Raw genomic sequence first — 12,443 nt, 5'->3', positions numbered from 1 at the left:
TATTTTTTATTCTTCAGTTTGGTCCCGACGATACAGTTCAGATTGGCAAAACTCGAAAGACTCGATCGATGGAGTTTGACTCACAGCATGAATTATGGAGATGTGATAACGGTATTGACCTAAACCAAAATGGGATAGGTTTTCTAATATTCTGCAGACTCCAGCAATTCTTATGTTTTACCATATTACAGAAACCGCATTACATTATTGCGGGTTTTTGTAGTTTCTTCTGTTTTCCTATTTTCCTGTTGGCAGTGGTGTGGTTTGCATTTAGTGTTGATTGTTAACGAAAGGTACTGAGTGATGGACTAAATATAATATTTGAATATTCTCAGTCTTAGTCATACAAGTTAAACTTGGTTTAAAAAAACCCGTAAAAGCTGAGAATATATCACTGTCAATGTCTTTTTTTATCTTATATGGAAGAATGATGCGGTCACTGGACATACATGTATTATGGTATTGATTCTACAATATTCGAGTATGAAAATGCTAAACTAACTTTACATACATAATGTGATTTTAAAAAACCCCCATTTACAACATACTACTCAATTAAATTGAAAACACACCAATATATTATTGGTAAAACGTTAAGGATCTTTTTTAAATGATTTCTTAAATAAGACCAATATTGGCTGTTAATTCTTTTATATGGTTTTTTTTTTGGGGGGGGGGGGTTGAAATTATATTTTTAAAAACAGTCGATAAAACCTCATTAAATTTGTTGTATTACACACAACAAGAAGGTCTCCCTAATATAGCAAAATGATGATTCTCTATAGAAATGGTCCAATCTTATAGAAGAGTTAGATTGGGTATTTTTTCTTTACTTAATTGTCATCCATTTAAATGAAAAATTACCAACAATCTTAGTTTTACATCATATATGTATAATACGGCGTTATTAAAACATAGAAGAAATCCAAAGAAAAAAAATTCACAAAGTGTTAGATTTGAATATATCAGACGCTTAAATCTGCAATTGTGAAAGTTTGAATAAGGACTGTGCTCCGTTGGCTTAACTGTAAAAAAGGCCCATGGACTACATTGCCTACCCGGGCAACAATAATCAACTTAACCAGCTCCCTTAATATTTAATTTATTCAATCCGATACAACCATAAAGTGACTTTTTTTTACCTTATATAACAAATGGTAACTAATTAAATGATTTCCATTACTTTTACTTTCACATATTAATTAAAGCCTATGTTTAATTTTTTTTTAAAAATATTTTAAAGGATAATTTTCTTTTCTAAACTTGGCCCCCTTTGTTGTTTTATGATCCATGGGAATAAAAAAAACAAAATACCTTATAGTTCATTGCAATTGCCTGCATCATCGCCTCCGATATTAAAGCCTACACTTTTTTTAAAGAATGAATCAATGAATCCCTTACTATTGAAACTTCTTTTTCCCAAGGGATTCGACTTGACGAAACCGCTACCCCATGTTGTAATTGCATTTGGAGAGGGGTTCAAAATATTGACCCTCAACACTTTAAAATTATTGATTTTAAAAATATCCTATGTTAATTTCACACACAATTTGTTTCCTTCATTTTTTCCTCTAGAACTTCAATTTGGACCTGTAATCATCGCCCATTTGACTATCGAGGATCATGGTATAAATAAACTTGAGGTTTATATAATCTTGCTTCAGTTTTATATTTGATAAATAATAAGAAAAGTTTCTACTTTTTCCACTTTACGTTTAGCTGAGTATTTATATGGTATGATTTTTAGTGTCTGCATGACAAACGTTTGTTAATGGAAAGAGTTTTATTTTTTATTCAGTGTTTGATGCATTTATTTTCTTTTATCATGAAAAATAAATAGTTTTGCTTTTTTTTTTTTAATTTTTGACCTGTAGTTAAATTAATGAAACAATTTGATTTGCTATGATTTTTTATTTGCACAAAATTGATTGCAGATAATGTAATTCGGACGATATTATTTTTTAAAAAAATTTTTAATATCGCAAATACCAATATTCAATTATTCATATAAATAACGTTTTGTTATAATTAAATCTATTCAATTAAATGTCTGCAATCACAAACCTCGAGTTATGTAATATTATACATGTATATCAACAAACACAATTTTTCATTTTTTCTCCAGGCGGTGAATTTCTTTGATAAGCGAGACAATTCTAGAAACAAATATAGAGACAAATGTAATTTGTAAGTTTCATTTGTCGAGCAGATGACTTTAAATTTAATTAAGGTATTACGTAATACCTAATAATAATAATTGAGTTAGTTTAAATTGTTTTTTACATGTCATTTAGTCTAAGAAATGGTAATTCTCTACATTATTTTTTTGTAAACAACTATAGGACTCGAGCTTTGTTTACATATCAACCAGTTCTTACGTCTGTATCTCGCTTGTAACTTGACTTTAACATTCAATATTTTGATCAATCATTTAAAATACACAAGTAAACCATTTTATACATAAAAAATAAAAATAAAATTTTTGATCTCTTATCGTGTCCAAGTCCCATAAAAAAGACATTACATATAATTGTTAGAAATAATTTCAAACCTTTCCTATAATTTAAAATTGTCATTTCATTTACATAGTTCCAATAAATAATATATACATGTATATAGTTCACTCTATTATTAAGCATTAGGACATCTTGTTCTTACTCTAACTTATGTCTAATATACTCATGACTCTTCGTTCATTTTAAGCGTGCAGGCACTAAGAGTGCTTGAGCCATGCTCTGTCGCCATCACTTGTAGTTCTGTATCTCCAAAGACGAATATAACGTCAAAGTCATGAGTCATAATGTCTCCATCCAAAGAAACACTCAGTTCACCAAGCTTAAAGCATCCTTCATCATCTGTATACTGAACTTCATTATGTGGGGAACAAAATATTTTGACCGTCGCAAGTTCTTGGTAATAAGAAGTGGTCGAAAAATTCTTCATTTCCTTATGTCCTATTTCTATTTCAGTGCCAGCACTGATTATAGTAAAGAAACAATCAACGCACTTATCTTTGTCGTCTATTGTAACCTTCTTATCTTCCCTGTGGATGGCTGGATCAAATTCTTCGCCGACAGCGGTTCCGTAGGTGAAACGCAAAATTCTGGACATTATGACCGTTGGACAGTGACCAAATATTACAGCCCCTCTAAGTACTGCCAATCCCGCCTCTGGGGGGACTATCAATTGAACGGAATCAAATGCTTTTTCCACTTCTGATTTGAGATGTTTTGAATCAGCCGATCCTCCAACAAGCAATATCATAGATATTCCATCTGCTTGTGGATTTTCCATTATAGATTGCATGTGGTTGATTAGTTCTGTAATTGATGGTTTAAAAAATTGTTTCATGGTCTCCACATCAATATGCAGTTTATCTCCTTTTATGTACATTCCTTCTACATTTTCAAACATTTCTGTCAATGTCTTCTTTTCAATTTCTTGGCATAGCTCATTCAGACTTACAAAGGAAATCGTCATTCGAATAGTGCCTGTTTTATTTGGATCAAGAGCTCGTTTTGCTATTTCAAATTCACGAAATATGTCTAGATATGTTTCTGTTTTTTTTTCTTGGAGCCTTTTCATGACATTCTCTCCTAGAATGTCATTAAGGCGGCTCTCAAAGGCAGCATCAACAGCTGTCCCGCCACAAGCCCCACCCGTAGCTTGATGAAGCTCTCGTAGCTTACCCCCTTTTACCTTTTCATGAACGGTTATATCAGCTGTGCCGCCTGTAAATAAAACAACTGCTTTATAATTCTTGTAACACTTACAAAACATGCAGGTACTTAAAGGTAGTGAATGATATCTTTTGTGAGAAAGATAGTTAAACTTGTTTTCCTGTGTTTAGGTTATGCGTATTCTTTGAATGTCATTACCAATGCATATTACACAATGCAATCTAGTATGGAACTAGTACTTATATTTTTTAAAATCTCCATCTTTAATTTTCAACACTAATGTAAAGTATTTAAATAAAGATAAACTAACCTCCTATGTCAACCACCATATATCTGGTTCCGTCTTTGGTCATTCCAAACCCATTTGGGTACCTTTCGATTGGCAAGTATTTTGCGTAAATGGAGGCAGCTTCAGGTTCGAGGGCTATCATCAGCATTTCGTCTGGTATCCCAGCCTAGTTCGATACAACCATGTTTGTTTACATATTCTTGACAAGTGATGAGTGCAAAATCTAAATAGGATACATGTTTATATATACATGTTAATATATATATATATAGTTTTGGATTTGATTGGTTGTTCCAAGATGTTGTATCCTGTATCTACATGTACACACAAACTATTAAAGCTGATTTCATCGACAAAATACTTAAGCGTTTAAATGGCATGGTATTCATATTGAAGACATCTTTGTGTATTATATCTTGACTAAACAAATGTGCAATAATTATCAAGTTAAATGCTTTTCAATGTGAATATTTGGATATTATGCTTAACTATTTTAAAATGAATATTCCATGAAATACACTAACAGCAGACCACAAACTTACATCTATTGCACAGTGGCGCATGAATTTCTTGGCAGCTTCACTCCAGATAGCAGGAACGCTTAAAACCCATTTGAGGTCATGTCTCAAATTTATGGTAAGCTTTTGCTTTTGAATGCTCGTCTTGAAATGGTCTGCTAACGCTTTAAGGAAAATCGTGAAGATGTGCTTTCCTTGAAATTCTTCTCCTGTCACATCTTCTATCAACAGGCTTTCGTTTATACCCTTTAAAACACTTTGCATATCATGTATAACATCATAATGAAAATTCGTTCGAATATTTAAAAAAAATGCATAATTATGAGATACAGGTCTCGTTAAATAGGATACATTTGTAATATAGAAAGTCTTTTTCTTTCAAAACGCAAATCTAAGATAAATCAGTTGTGATCCTCTTAATAACAAACATTGTTTACCATTTTATTATAAAGTCTCATCTTAAACCTTCTGAAAAGCATTAGATCTTTATGGCTTTCGTTTTCCAGCGCAGTATAGAATTTGTCCTCTGCCTCGTAACCGAAAGCAACAAAGCCTCCATCCTTCTTAATCAGAAGTGAAGTGGGTGTTTTCAGCGAAAGTAAGGACGTTCCACTTGCAATCCATTCTTGATTGTTTTGAATTTTCAGAGGATTGTCTTCAAATTCACTTCTTGAGCTAAATGCATAGCCAGAATATGTGGTTCCGAAATCCAAAGCAATGACAAAGAGGTATTCATCTGGATTGATTTTTGATTTTGTCTCAGACGACATTGAAGAATTTGCTTCTGCCATTCTTCATAGGATTACTGAAAATTTAATATCAGCATATACATTTTATATCCATGAAATTTGATCAGCGAAGAAGGTATGGACTGATGTTTGTTAAAGTAAAACGTATATTATTAGACAAAGGAACATTTCGATGATTTTGCTCTCATTTGCATTAATTCATAATTATGATTAATAGAATGATAAACTTGGAATAAACTTAATCCTCTATCTGTATTATTTCTTATGAATCGATTTATAAGACAGACAAAATGATTTTTTATTGCAGAACATCTACGTTGTCGTTGCAAAATTTCACTATCAAATATTGAAATTATTCAATTTTTTAATCAAAACATTTTGATTTGGTTACATTCATTTCTGATTCAATAATTTTTTTTTTCTATTTTCCCCCGTTAATTTAAATCCGTTGTAAACTACAAACATGCATTTTCACTTCAATATTCATGAATAACGTAAAATGTTTTTTATCATATCAAGGTTGAGTAGTTCTATAGATCTAGGGAGATTACAAGCAAAAAGTTTTACATTATCTCTAATAAGAAGAGCGAAATAAGTGATTCATCCGATATCTTTCACCACATGTCTTTTCATACACAACAGTATAAAAGCTATATTCATTCGTGAACAAGTTATACCTGCATTTTGGACTCTGTCTAAGATTGCTTGTCAAGGCTTTAAACATATTAGATTTGAATATGATTATGAAAACTCTTCGTGTGAATAGACGAAATTAAAAAAAAAGGGATTAAATTTCGGAAAGGATGATATACATTTCACTCCGTTTTGTACCTGTATGTGATATGCAAAATAGTTGACCAATCTATAAATTGGTCCTTTTGAATCTTTATTGATAAAATCATTCGGAGAAATAGATGCCATTTCAAAAGGAAATACTGTTTATTTTAATATCTCTTAAATTTTCAATGATCCTTAAATGTATTTCTGACCTAATTTTGTTCTAAGAAAAATTGAACCTATTCTTATTCTTAGTGCATGTAATTCATGTGTTTTATTTAAGCATACATTTGAGTGTTTGTTATCGTTCATTTGAAATCAATCAATTAAATCAAATTACTTTAATTTGCCCTTTATTAATTTTTTTTCTGACTTCTGACCCACATGTATACGTTATAAAATAAAATATTACTTTATCTGAATCTTTTATTTCATTGATAATTATATTGAATCAAATAAATCATCCTTACCTTAAAAAAGAAAAGTCCTTTTCTGATCAAATCTGCCTCATATGCATGTAAATTTATAAAATTTTAACATCCGCATTGAGTACTAAGTATTGTGACGTATTGTTATCCTTTGTGACTGCTGTGTTGTTTCTATTTAATATCCGACTTGAATAGTAGTATTGTGCAAGAAGGAAACAGACAGGAACGCGATATTTTTTTCTTAAAATGAGTTTAACTCTGAATCCAGTGTAATAAGAGCACTTTTATTATGTACCCAGTCATACAACAGAAGACGTCAAGGAGTAGAGGACAATTTCAATACTCAAGGGCATTTAAAATACCTATTACTTACACCCCTATGAGATAAGAAATTTAAATATCACATACCAGGAAATGCATTTAGGGGAAATTGTAGTGATTCATTAAACCTGCATTTGCAGAAGACACTTTGCTTTTTCTGACAATCGGAAATACTAGACATTGAGGTATTTTGTATCAGAGATATAATCCACGATGGTAGATCATGTCAGAGAGCACTCGAAGCTCCATGTCAAAGCATTGTACCTTACTCAAATATGTTCTTTGAGTTTTGAAACTGAAACTGAAACCATTTACGATTTCCCAAACTAATAAAATGTATACACAGTTTGTATTGGTTATTGTGAGGACGATACTGGGCTACGACGGCAAGGTGGTTCACACACAAAAGGCACATAGACCACACCGTTCACCTGATTATAACGTCAAACACAGTTATAGTGCAAAGTATCTTAAACTACATCAAATACAATAATACAATGAATACGGGACAAATTGTAATAAATGTCAATTTACATTTTCAATGTCACTTTTGGTCCATTTGTGCTACCTTCCCACCCCAAAACGCCATGGTAAAATTTCCCCTCGATCTTGGTTTTTCTGAACTGGCTTGCTTTCATATTGATATAACAAATTTTAGCCTTTATCTGCTGCGAATTTTTTTTATATCTTATTTTTCATATCATTTTAATTGAAGTTCTCAATTGATGCCCATCCCTGACTCCTGGATGTCATGGGTGAATATACATGTACATGTATGAAATGATGCATAGGAGTATGAGCTTTTAAAATATATTAATAGTAATATCTTATTCATTAATTAAAAGCACAATTCAAATTAAATGCTTTCTGAAAACCCTGGGGTTGACTATCAAGTATCTTGTTTTCAGTAGCTTGCTACTGTATGTATTTTTTAAAAACAAATTATTACCTCAGTTTTGTCAGAATTATTAAATTTGATTTTTCCCCACATATCAACCACTTCTCTGTGTGACTCTGACCAGAGGAGTTACAGTCACAGATTAAGTGTATGAATATATATAGTTTATATACTTTGATGTTTGTACAACAAACACTCTGAAGATATATTTATTAGATATTTCATTTATGTGTTACATCAATATTTAAAATTGTCAACACTGATGTGTTGTATTGTTACAGTTAAGGTATTGTTCTAACAGAATTAACCTTAAAAACATTTATACCCCCTTAAGGATTAGGTTTTAAAATTTGATGTAAAAGGTAGTGGTTTTTGGCTTGTCAAGATTTCGAAAGTCTCCCCCCCCCTTCATACTTTATGGCCATACTTGTGCCCCTCCCCCCCCCCCGGCCACCAAATAAAAAGTCTGATTTTTAGGATTTAAGAAAAGGACATCGTGAACATAATAAAACATTTCAATTGTTTTAATCCCACGGCTGTGAGAAAGTACAAAAAAAATATTATAAAATTTTCTACATTTTTACGGGCTTTTGTTGCCCTTCGCAAGGGCCTGACCCCTGACTTAGGGGCCATGCATTTCACAATTTAGGTAGAATGCTTCAAAATATCGTAACTTTATATGCACACAGTTTATCAAGTACTCCTTCAGTGGAAATAGAAAAACAGATTTTCGCAGATTTAATTCATATTCACCTTGTGGTTATCTTGGCCCTGCTCTAGGGCCTGAGAGCCTGACCTAGGGGTAATGAATTTCACAATTTAGGTAGATGGCTTCATAAACGATATAATCATGCATTCAGTTTTTCTCCCACTACTGTAATTAGAAATGAATTTTTCTAAGATTTATTACATTTTTATTTTATGGCCACATAGGTCCCACACTAGGATCTAATGAAAAAAATGACAATAACAAACCGTCAACCATACCAAAAATCCATTAAACGAAATACAAATTCAAAGCAGAGCAACATGGACCTCTAAAAAGATAGAGGTAGGATCAGGTGCCATGGAGGAGTGAGCATCCTCTGCTGACCGGTCACACCTGCCGTTTGCTCTTTGTCGTAATCGGGGGGAAAGAACCCGGAAAAGTCCGTAGACAATTAGGAGATTAATTATGGTCTAACAATTAGTATGAAACCTGACAATTAAGGTAGGGGGCTTTAAGGACATAATAACCATGCATAGAGTTTTTCTCAAATATATATGAAGATAGAAAAGCTTTTAAAAAAAGATTTAATACATTTTCACTATATGGCAAAATTAATCCCTCCCTACGGTCTAAAACCATGACCCAGGGGCCATGAATTTGACAATTTAGGTACATGTAGAGTGTTTTATGAACATTATTTTGCAATATAAGGTTTCTTTTATATTCATATGGGAATAGATAAGAAGATTTTCTAAAATTTAAAGCTACTAGACTTTGACCCGTGCGTGCACGGATTGACATACCCCCCCCCCCCCCCCCGAGAAGCCGAAAAAAATATTCTTAAAGATTTAAATTTCTATATACATTCCTATATATAATTTGACCCACCCCCTTGTGGCCCCACCTTACACCCAGGGACCATGATTGAAACAAAATTGAATCTACACTACCTTAGGATGCTTTCATACGTTTTTGAGCTTGATCCCCCCCACAGTAGCAACACGCTACCCCCGGGGACCATGATTTGAACAAACTTCAATGTACTGAGAATACTTCTACACAAACTTAAGCATTTCTTGTTAAATACCTTTTCGAGAAGATTTTAAAATATTTTCTCTATATACTAGTATTCCAATGTAAAACTTCATACTCTATTATTGCCCCACTCTACCTCCTGGGGTTACGATTTTAACAACTTGAATCTACACTACCTGAGGATGCTTCCACACAAATTTGAGTTTTCTGGCCTAATAGTTTTTGAGAAGATTTTCTCTGTATATAACTATGTAAAACTTCGTCCCTCCATTATGGCCAAACCTACCTTCGGGGACCATGTTTTTAACAAAATTCAGTCTACACTACCTGAGGATGCTTCTACACAAATAAGAGCTTTTTTGGAGTCATAGATTTGTTAGAAGAAGAATTTTATAGACTTTCTATATATTCCTATGTAAATCTTGACCCCACCCTTCCATCAGGGACCATGATATAAATAAACTTAAATCTTCACTACCTTGCTACACAAAGTTTTTAAAGCTTTTTTGGCCAGATTGTTTTTAAGAATATTTTTGAAAAATATCAAAACAAAAATTTTTCTAAATTCTAAATTATCCTCCCTTAACATAGAATGAGCCCTTCATTTAAAAAAAACCTTGAAACTCCTTCACCCATTCATGCTTTGCTCCATGTTAGGTTGAAATCGAACCAGTGCTTCCGGAGAAGATGAAAATGTGAAAGTTTACAACGCCAACACCGACGACAATGACAATGAAAAACAACGGACAAATCTTGATCACAAAAGCTCACTTGAGCCTTCGGCTCAGGAGTACTTAAAACGGGGTCTTTCAAAAGAACTGAACTTACAATGAGACAACATTTTTGATCATAGATGTTTTATTTGGTTTCAACACAAGTGCGATAACTAATATTGTTACTAAACACACGTGACTTAAAATAGTGAAAGTTTATTCGATACTGTGGAATCATTAAATTTCGAAGGGGCCAATGTTTATGGATTGTGATTCGTTGGGACTTAATTTCGTGTAATATTTTATACATACAATAGGAAATAAGACTTTATTACCCTAATTTATTTATTCGTGGATGAGAGGTACTCACTAATTGCACGAAAATTCAGCCACCACGAATTCTGATGATTCCACAGTAATTACACTATGATCATAATTACCAATAATGTTTTAAAAGAAACAGAATGAAAATCGAAGTTGGCAATTTGATAGAACGAGTAATTACTGAACCAATAGTTTATTTTTTTATGAAGGTTCCTATTTCAATGTAGCACGCATGAGATACGAAGATTAAAATAGAACTTAGTTCAAGTTTAATTGAGGGAGTTTGTGTATTGAACATATTGAACAAATCAGCGTATAAAGTTATTTCCCGTTTATTGTACATTGATTATTTCTAATATAAGTATATTACTAGCTGTAAGTGCTGCGAATGAATATAAGATACGTAAGCTTTACATACACAAATGATAACAAAAATATGTTGTGTATATATAGGATCTCTCATGGTTTGTGATGGTATACTTGGCTCGGGGATAGAAAACACACAACGAGTTGGATAAAAATCATATACCATCACAAACCATGAGAGATTCTTTTTATCACATGTTTTAACCAACTTAACTTGTTAAACTTCGTTATTTCTACACATTAAATCTTCGTGTTATCAAGCCGCACAACACACATTTTTGTGATGTCAACAATATTACGCATGACGAAAGAGTTCCAAGCCAAACAAACAAACATATCATTTTTGATCAGTGTTTTAATAATCTATGAAAGACAGTGTGCAAAATATCATACGCTGTTTTTATATTAATTGTTACTTTGGACATCTGGAATTGTATAATTTCGCCTTTGTTTAAATCAACGGCCTAAGTCATTCATCCGAGTCAGAGTCAAAGATAACACGCGGCCTTTTTTTGGATGCAGAATTCGGTTCGTTTTGGATATTAACGATGATTTTTCCACCTAAAATATTTCCGTTGACCAGGTTTTGGACACCCCCTGTCACGTTTATTGTTGTGCTTGTGGCTCCTGTGTTATTTAAAGTGTTTCGAAAGGCAGTGTTGTTTTGGGTGAATTGGAAAGTGGCGGATCCTGAGGAACATTGGGGTGCTGTTGGGTTCGAAAGAATTGATGAAATATTTCTGTGCTGGATTTCATTTAAACTGCTGTAGTTGTTAATTGACTGGATATTTTTGTGTCCTGTGATTTGCATGATCTGGTTGGCAGGTACGTTATTTTCGCTTAATTTTTGAACCAGATGTTTGCAAGCACTGTGATTTGTTAATTTTTTCTCGCCAACAATCCCCGCTGAAGTTGTCATTATTTTCATAATCGATCCCAATTTATTGACACCTATGGGCTGTCTTTTAAACCATTGGTCTTTATGTGTCATCGCGCATTGTTGAGTGTGAGTTGCCAAATAAAACGGGTCATCGGGATTGCAGAAATCAGAGGGTCTTTTTTCTTGGTAAAATTTGTATATTTTAATTGGACAAAGATTAGGTACTTCTAAATTTTCCCACATTTTTGGTTTGACAACGCGAATGTCTCGAGGATTTGCCCCTTGTCGGGTTTTTGATTGACGTTCATTGAAGGTTAAAAATTCGGCACCGCTGCTGTCTTTTTGAAGAAATGTCCCCCATGACATTGATCTGTGTTCGTCGGAGCCCCTTAAGCCAAAATATATGGTGTTAAAAAGCCACAGGGAATTAATCACACTCTCGGGATTGTTTACACCCAACAGTTCTTTTTCCCATAATTGATTTATTTCTTCGTCCGTTAAGGCGTCTGATTTTTTTGATATATTGCCCCTCCCCTCGCTTTTCAGATCCTTTTGTTTTGCTTTTAATACTTCCCTAACTTTAGAAAATTCCAAACTTGATATTATTTGTTTGCCATATTTCATTCTCCGTAAATGTCTGTCAAAGCTACTCATGAATGTTCTTAATGTATTCGGTTCGTAATTGGAACCATCAGATTTCCGAACACCGAGGAAAAATTTGCATATCAAATCGTTCAATTCGGGGGGGGGGGGGGG

General features: G+C 33.1%; 2 protein-coding genes across 2 annotated transcripts; both read right to left on the bottom strand.

Annotated features, from left to right (window-relative positions):
- Window positions 1-1,773: 1,773 nt before the first annotated feature.
- Window positions 1,774-7,313, bottom strand: LOC128168579 (heat shock 70 kDa protein 12B-like). Its single transcript, XM_052834757.1, has 5 exons — window positions 6,484-7,313; window positions 4,925-5,292; window positions 4,512-4,733; window positions 3,991-4,135; window positions 1,774-3,731 (listed from the first exon to the last, which is right to left on the bottom strand). The coding sequence occupies exons 2-5, from the start codon at window positions 5,276-5,278 to the stop codon at window positions 2,680-2,682; spliced, it is 1,773 nt and encodes a 590-aa protein (XP_052690717.1). The 5' UTR covers window positions 5,279-5,292; window positions 6,484-7,313; the 3' UTR covers window positions 1,774-2,679.
- A 2,941-nt stretch (window positions 7,314-10,254) lies between these two features.
- On the bottom strand, window positions 10,255-12,438 carry LOC128170421 (uncharacterized). Its single transcript, XM_052836193.1, has one exon. It carries the CDS (start codon window positions 12,339-12,341, stop codon window positions 11,277-11,279), a length of 1,065 nt encoding a protein of 354 aa, XP_052692153.1. The 5' UTR covers window positions 12,342-12,438; the 3' UTR covers window positions 10,255-11,276.
- Window positions 12,439-12,443: the final 5 nt, after the last annotated feature.

Source organism: Crassostrea angulata, chromosome 1 (assembly GCF_025612915.1).
Source record: "Crassostrea angulata isolate pt1a10 chromosome 1, ASM2561291v2, whole genome shotgun sequence".
Classification (NCBI taxonomy): Eukaryota; Metazoa; Mollusca; class Bivalvia; order Ostreida; family Ostreidae; genus Magallana; species Magallana angulata.
The sequence above is the reverse complement of the archived record's forward strand: the minus strand, read 5'-3'. Positions and strand labels throughout refer to the sequence as shown.